The sequence below is a fragment of the Musca vetustissima genome, unplaced genomic scaffold (genome assembly GCF_032173495.1).
Source record: "Musca vetustissima isolate MV318-11 ecotype Yass unplaced genomic scaffold, APGP_CSIRO_Mvet_v1 utg8616, whole genome shotgun sequence".
Taxonomy (NCBI): Eukaryota; Metazoa; Arthropoda; class Insecta; order Diptera; family Muscidae; genus Musca; species Musca vetustissima.
In genome coordinates this window covers 29,252-38,067 of record NW_026882513.1, presented here as the reverse complement: position 1 = coordinate 38,067, position 8,816 = coordinate 29,252, and the positions used below count along the sequence as shown (strand labels likewise).

Genomic DNA, 8,816 nt, shown 5'->3' with positions numbered 1-8,816 from the left:
ATAATACCCTGTACCACAGTTTGGTGAAGAGTGTAACAAAAAAAAAAGTTTTCGATCCACTTCAGCCCAAAATTATTATCTGATCATGACTGAAAATTATAGGCGTTGTCCTTGACCACAACTGGAATCTCATGGAAAATTTCAAAGCGGAAAATTTCCGCCCTCTAGTGTGGTAATGGCTTGGTATTAATTTTAAGGTCAATTACTCTTCTTGGATATACTATCCACTTTTCGGGTCTATGTCCATCAGGGACAAATATATACGTTACATTTGACACACTTAATATTGACCAATCTTTATCAAAACAGGCATGCATATTCTGTAGCCCGATCCCGTCCTCCACGTAAGATTTCGTGATGTTCGACCCATAATTGCGGCCTCTGGATGGACCGAAAAACCGACAAAAATTATGTATTTGGTCCATTTAATCCCCTTCTTCATTGTCCCGAACCCATCCTACATGCAAAATAGATCTTTTCCCCTTTTTAAATCCCATAGTAATCTGTCAATCCCAGAAATCCCCTCCTCCCTTCCCTCGTATTATATTTGACACATTGAAAATTTTGGTATTTCTTTTTGTTCGCACTTACCTTTAGCAGATAAATTCAAATATATTAATAAAAATATCCATGAGTATTTATTAAGTCCTTTTGTTGTCAGTAACGGTAGTAGTTGAAGAGGACGATAGCGACGATGACAATGTTGCCACAATGTTAAAATGCTGGTGGTGGTGGTGGTGGTCGTGTTGGTGGCAGCGACTGTGGTGGTGGTGTTGATGCTGGAGCTGCTGTTACTGCCCGCATTGCAAATGTTGCTGGTGGTGCATGTGATAAAATTGTTGTTCGTATCCACCTGATAATGCTGTGGGTGTTCGGTTAGCAAGGGTAATGACAGCTGCTGCTGTTGTTGTTGATAGTGCTGGTGGTGTTGTTGTTCCCACAGATTTTTTCGTGGCCTGGGAAATTTCCCATGGAATATTTTTTCATGAATTGCATTATTTTGCGTTACTATGGATGATGAGGTTGTGGTGGAACCTCCGTCTGATGCTACTGCTTCGCCATTTACTGATGTTGCTGCTGACTGTTCTGTTTGTGATAACCCTGCAGGTAGTGGTGGTCGGGGCCATGGTGTTACTGATTCTGATGCTGATAATGTTTCATGTTTTTGTTGTTGCTGTTGTTTTTGTCTTCTTTGTATAATTGGCAGTGTTGTGGCAGCAATAACAGCCCTCGCAATCTGCTGTGCGGTTTGTGACAATGCGGTTTTCACATGACCATACAGTGTTGCAATTGTGGTCAAACTTAAATGTACTACACATAAAATGAGCACTTGCCACATCATAGCTGGTAGATGGCTGTGGTCCTTCGAGGGGGTGTTGCCGTTCACTTTTTCCAAACTACTGCTCATCCCACTTTGGGGTGGTTCAACAAAGCTTTCGTAGGTAGGAGATAAATTTCGACTTAGTTGTAGATCGGATTGATTATGCAATGTTGTATGATGTGTCATTTGTTGTTGTTGCTGCTGCTGGTGTGGGGCCAGTGTTGCCACCTGTGGAAAATCTACAAATGTTGTGGCATTATTTTCTAATGATATTTGCAAAAGCTCTGGAGGCTGACTCAATAATGGTTCTTTGAATTGTTGTTGCTCTTCATTTTCTTGATGTCTTATGTGATAAAGCTTTCTGGGAGACCTTGGAAGCTTTGGAAATTTTCTTTTTCTTTTACGCCGCAAATAACGTCTGCATAAAGCCAGTCTTTGTTTCAAATCATTTCTTAAAAATTTTCTTGAAGCTACTGAAAGCTTTCCACCACTGAAAGCTTTACAAAAGCTATGCCTGCTATTTAAATCGCCATAACAATTTGTTGGACTATTACAATTATTATTAATGGTGATGGTGAAGCGATTTGTGCCACCAAAGCTTTCGTGGAGCTTTTGTGCGAAAGTCTTATCGTTCTTTTCAATTAAAGACAACCTTTTTTGTGCTGTATGTTTGAGTTCGTTTCTTTTGGTATTGCTTAAATTATCATGATAACGAAAACGAAAAAGCTTTAAGCTTTCGACATCTGTGGTCAACATCATCAGTCGTCGTGTGGCATAATTTTTGTTTTGCGCAGGATGTAAGTGATCATTAGAGGCAAGCTTTTTATGTTGTTGCCGCCTGCTTTTCAATATAGGAAAATGCCAGTTGCGGTGTAGAGAGCTTTTTCGATACGATTTCCGTCGGGTTTTATGATTTATATAAAGCTTTTTGATATTTATGAAATCGTTGTTATAGAGCAGCATGTTATGAATGTAAGCACGTAGGTGGTAATTTTGAGATCTTCCTTTTTGATAACTCAAAAGCTTTCAAAGCTTTATCAAAAAAACGTTGCTTTTAGGGGGTCATTCCGTTTTCAAACCTTCAATTTTTCTCTTCACAAGCTTTTAAAGCTCTTTTTCGCTATCTCTTTTGCTTTTTTCTCAGCAAAGAACCCTTAAATCTTTTGGTTTTTTTTTCTTTCAAAAATTTGTGTGGAATTTAGGCTTTTCTTAGAAAATCCATTGTCCTCTTTTGTTTCTATATATGGCGAGTATTATTTTGTGCTTAATGTGTTCAGTTCTTTAAACAACCCAAAGAGCTTTTTCAGTTTGGTGAATTATTTTGTTGTTTTTGTGCTTGATTTTCTATATAGTGTTTTGCAAAAAATTTCTTCGAATTGCTGATGAAAGCTGCAGCTCCACTCTCCGCTTTTCTTGTAGACTAAATTTAATTTTCTATTTGTGTTTGCTGTGTTTTTTTTTAAATATTGTATCCGTTTTTTTTTGTTTTTAATGACCAGTTTGTTGTCCTTAGATTTATGGCAGTGACGTATACGGTGATATTAAGTTGGTTTGTTTTCTTTAAGTTATCTCTCTATATATGTGGATTTAATGAAAAATCTGGAAAGAAAATAAGGAAAAATATTTGTTAAGGATACATAATCGAAAAATTTTGAAGTAAACTGAAAAACTCCCAAAAATATGATTTGATTTTTTTAATCCAAGGCTTATGGTAGACATTTAAAAATATTATTTAAAAAATCCACGCCTTGTGGTAGACAGTTAAAAATATTAAAATATTTTTTTAGAAAATTCACGCCTATGATAGGGTCTTAAAAATATTTTTATACCCTTCACCACACTGTGGTACAGGGTATTATATCTTTGTGCATATGTTTGTAACAGGCAAAAGGCAACGAGATAGACACATGGCTCCTTTTGAGAATATGCATAGAATCACTTTCTAAGACGACTTATGCATGTCCGTCCGTCCGTCCGTCCGTCCGTCTGTCTGTCCATGTAAAATTGTAAACAAAGTACAGGTCGCATTTATGATCCGAATTGGATAAAATTTGGCATAGGTCACTTATTTGGCCCAAGGACGAACCTTATTGAAATTGGGAAAAATCGGATCAGATTTACATATAGCTCCCATATATATTTTTAACCGATTTAATGTAAACGGTCCCTATATATATTTCGATTTGCACGAAATTTGGCACAACGTACAGAATTAAGCCTAGGATGATGTCTGCCAAGTTTCCAGAAAATCGGTCCAGATTTAGATATAGCTCCCATATATAATTTCTCCGATTTCATGTAAATGGTGCCCCAAAGTCCCTACATATCTTTCGATTGGCACGAAATTTGGCATAACGTACTGAATTAAGGCTAGAGTAATGTCTGCCAAGTTTCGTGAAAATCGGTCCAGATTAAGATATAACTCCCATATAAAGTTTCGTCCGATTTCATGTAAATGGTGCCCCAAAGTCCCTATATATCGTTCGATTTGCACGAAATTTGGCATAACGTACTGAATTAAGCCTAGGGTGATGTCTGCCAAGTTTCGATAAAATCGGTCCAGATTTAGATATATCTCCCATATATACTTTCGTCCGATTTCATGTAAATGGTGCCCCAAAGTCCCTATATATCTTTCGATTTGCACGAAATTTGGCATAACGTACTGAATCGGGCCTAGAATGATGTCTGCCAAGTTTCGAGAAACTCGGTCCAGATTTAGATATAGCTCCCATATATAGTTTCGTCCGATTTCATGTAAATGGTGCACCAAAGTCGCTATATATCTTTCGATTTGCACGAAATTTGGCATAACGTACTGAATTGAGCCTAGAAAGATGTCTGCCAAGTTTCGAGAAAATCGGTCCAGATTTCTATATAGCTCCCATATATAGTTTCGTCCGATTTCATGTAAATGATGCACCAAAGTCGCTATATATCTTTCGATTTGCACGAAATTTGGCATAACGTACTGAATTGAGCCTAGAATGATGTCTGCCAAGTTTCGAGAAAATCGGTCTAAATTTAGATATAGCTCCCATATATAGTTTCGTCCGATTTCATGTAAATGGTGCACAAAAGTCCCTATATATCCTTCGATTTGCACGAAATTTGGCATAACGTACTGAATTGAGCCTAGAATGATGTCTGCCAAGTTTCGAAAAAATCGGTCCAGATTTCTATATAGCTCCCTTTTATTATAGTTTGATTTTAAGTGATTGAGACACTAAGGAACCAATAGGAACAAAACGTTCTGAAATTAGTATAACCTAACCTGTGACAAGTTTTTTTGAAATCGCTTAATATTCAGATAGAGCTTCCATATATATTTTCGCCCGATTTCAAGTAAATTGGGCATCAAACTCCTCATGTTAGTCAGACTGCGTTTGCTAGAAATACAGACATAGCCGAACGGATGACCTATTTATATTTCTTATCACATATTTTATTTCATCCAATTTCATGTTAATAGTCCTGTTTCATTTACCATAGTGGTGAAGGGTATCATATAGTCGGCCCCATCCGACTTTACTACTTTCCTTACTGGTTTTTTAAGTATTTTCCTCCTGTAATTGCTTTCTCCTTTTTTAAATTCTTCCCTAAACTATGATAATCCCTACCCCTCTCCTGCCGCCTCAAGCTGTCACTTGTAATGCCCTGCCATAACATCTTTATCGGCATTAACATATAAACATTTTATGGTTTTTGCATATCCTCCTCAAGTGAAATTGCTTTTGAATTAGTTTCTCTCGTTTTTTTGTTTGTTTCGTTGCATACCTTAAGGAGTATTGTGTGGCAACTGAATATTGCTGTGCACTTTCAAGGTAAACAATAACAACAAAAGAAAAACAAAATTGTTATGCAAGGCAGATGCAAAACTCGGAATGGCATTTCTTGACGACAATATCCTGCTATTGAGGTGCTTGGTATATAGTTTTATGACAACAAGAAAAATAACAACAACAACAACAACAACCCCAAAACTGTCATTTATTGAAATATTAAATTTTATGGCAATTTACAGTTTAGCAGTGGGGTGAGAGAGAGAGAGAGAGAGAGAGGGAGAATTGGGAGCATGGATGAATGTGACATCGAAGATGCTTAACATTGTAGCGCAACAGGCTTTGGGTGTCCTGAAAATTTGTTGTGACATTTACAAACGTTAAAGTTTCGCAATTTGCATTCATTCTCGATGCAATTTTCTTAGGATCGACTTGCATGTTGTTTTATTTTTGTAAAGGAAAAGTTTTTCTGTTTTTCTCAAGGAAAATTTATTTTTCATAATTTTTTTTATATATTTATGACTTTCTCTTTCATAGCTAATTTCAAATTCCTGTCAAGGTTATCCTTTTGACTTGTGTGCTAAAAGTCCTTTTTCGTAATATAAAATTAATGCATTAATGCAGAGTCAAGTCATAATTGGGTTTCTTTGCAACTACTGATGCTGCTGCTGCTGCTCCATTGGCACAAAGGTCAGCCTTAAAGTAGGCAACAACTTTGTGCAGCAAAAATCACAAGAAATGCATTGCAGTGGAAAATTTGTGTGCAAAACAAGAAGCCTTTTGGCCATACACTTAATTAGGTTTCATTGGCTCCAATTTCCCCCTTCTCTACACTCTGCCCCCTTACTCACCGCCATCATACACCCTCCTTACCCACCGCTCCCCATTGCTCATAATTACTAAAGTGAAAAATATCAACTTAATTTTGCCATTAAGTAAACTGATTCAGCAGAAGTTTTCACAGGGTGAATGCTGTTCGGAGGGGGTGAGGCTGGTTGGAAAGGGTTGGTTATTTGTAAATTTATAATTTTGCAAATAGCTTGTTGCATGCATACAACACAGAAAAGCTGCTCGGCTGTGATAGCAAATGAGCGGAAAAATTCCTGCTGTAAATAATTAGAGGATGAAATATAATTTTTAATTGCATTTCAAAGTTTTTAATTAGAGGCAGAAAAAAACTTTTGATTGTAGGAAATAAATTAAACCAGTGAGCGGAGCAATATAGTCGGACGGGGCCGACCATAAGATACCCTACACAACTACCAAGGAACTCTAACTTTCTGTGGATGTATATTTCGAACCTGAGCAATATTTCGTGATATTTGCTCCCTCTAGCCCGATTAGAGGTCAACAGCATCTGACATATTTTCCAAATATTACTATTCATATACAGTACAGATTCCGTTCACCGTGGGCTGTGTTGTGATTTTCGGCCTATTATTGGCATCGACTCGAAAAAAACACAAAAAAAATAATAATCGGTCCACTTCATCCCGAAAGTTATAGGCGTTGTCCTTGACCATAACTGGAACCTCATGGAAAATTTCAAAGCGATCAGCGCTATATTTCCGATATCTCGTGTGGTAATGGGTTACTAAATAATATATGAGTAGGTAAGCACCTGTAAATATTTAAGGGTAACTCCCACATCCGAGTACATACGACCATATATTTGGTATCAATAGAAAGGTCAACCACTCCTCTTGTATATAGTATTAACTTTTCGAGTCTATGTCCTTCATGGGCAAATATATACACCATAAAATACAAATTTTATAATTTTCCACACAAAAGTCAGGGTCGATTTGACCCGCTAAATATTGACCTATCTTTATCAAAACAGGTATGTTTACTCTTTGGCCCGATCCCCTTCACCATGTAAAAATTCGTGAAGTTTGGGCCATAATTGCGGCCTCTGGAGCAACCACAAAAACCGACAAAAATTAAGTATTTGGTCCATTTCATCCCCTAAATATTAAACGATCTTTACCAAAAACAATAGGGGTCTTCACTGGACTGAACCCTTCCTACATGCAAAATTTCGTGAAGATTGGTCCATAACTGTGGCCTGTATCGTGTTTACAAATTATAATGGACAGACGGACGGACACACATGTCTAGATCGACTCAGCTAGTCGAGATATGATGATCGGTATACTTAAAGGTTGGTCTAGGACCAACATTTGGCGGCGTTACAAACTCTTGGGGCTGCACAAAACTATAATACCCTGACAACATAGTTGTGTAGGGTATAAAAATGTTTTTAAGGATCTATCAAAGGCGTGGATTTTCAAAAAAAAAAGTCGGACGAGGCCGACTAAATGACACCCTTCACCGCTTTGGGTATATTCAACAAACATTGGATGACAATTTACATAAAATCGAAAGAAAATATATATAGGATGTCTAGACCTGAACCGAAACTTATAACACTTCATTCTAGGCGTAATTCAGTACGCAATGCCAAATTTCGTGCAAATCGAAAGATATATGGGGATTTATATGGGAGCTATATATATATATAGGAGCTATGCCTAAACCTGTGCCAAATTTCCTTTGAAACTTACGAAAATATATATGAGAGCTATATCTAAATCTGCACACATAATTCTAGACTTAATTAAGTACAGTATACCAAATTTCGTGCGAATCGAAAGATATATGTGGACTTTGGTGCACCACTTACTTTAAATCGGACGAAACTATATATGGGAGCTATATCTAAATCTGGACCGATTTTCAGGGAACTTAACACACATCATTCTAGACCTAATTCATTATGCTGTGCCATATTTCGTGCGAATCCAATTATATATAGGGACTTTGGTACACCATTTACCTTAAATCGGACGAAAATATATATGAGAGCTATATCTAAATCTGAACCGATTTTCGCGAAACTTAACACACATCATTTTAGACCTAAATCATTAGGTTGTGCAAAATTTCGTGCAAATCGAAAGTATAAGGACCGTGTACATCAAATCGGACGAAAATATATATGGGAGCTATACCTAAATCTGAACCGATTTTCAGGAAACATAACACACATCATTTTAGACCTAATTCATTACGTTTTGCTAAATTCCGCGCAAATCGAATGATATATAAGGACTTTGGTGCAACATTTACCTTAAATCGGACGAAAATAAATATAGGGGGTTATATGGGGACTACCCCTAAAAAGGGGTGAATATTAATAATTTTTGGTGTGGAGATTTGTTACCATATACGACTACAAAATACCAAATTTCAGCGAATTCGGTTGAAAAACGCGCTCAAGAACCTCAAAATATCGAAAATTGGGGGTACCCTTATATGGGGGCTACCCGAAAAAATTGAGCTATATTTATAATTTTTTGTGGAGAGATTTCCTACCCAATAAGAACTCAAATTACTAAATTAGAGCCAACTCGGTGCAAAAATCCGGTCAAAACCCCCCAAAAACTGGAAATTGGAAGGTACCCTTATATGGGGACTACCAGAAAAAGTGGACCTATATTTATAATTTTTAGTGGCGGAATTTGGTAACCAATAAGAACCCAATGCACCAAATTTTTAGCGAATTCGCTTGAAAATCGCGCTCAAGAACCCTAAAATACCGAAAATTGGGGGGTACCCTTATATGGGGGGCTACCCGAAAAAATTGACCTATATTTATAGTTTTATGTATGGAGATTTGCTACCCACTGTTGACTCAAAGTACCGAATTT

The 8,816-nt window shown here is 37.0% G+C and overlaps 1 protein-coding gene across 1 annotated transcript; it reads right to left on the bottom strand.

Moving 5' to 3' along the window:
• Positions 1-591: 591 nt before the first annotated feature.
• Positions 592-1,356, bottom strand: LOC133328981 (uncharacterized; the record flags this gene model as incomplete). The annotated part of the gene is made up of 1 exon (XM_061537484.1): positions 592-1,356. A coding segment is annotated over exon 1 (751 nt), but the record flags the coding sequence as incomplete, so codon positions are not given.
• Between the last annotated feature and the right edge of the window lie 7,460 nt (positions 1,357-8,816).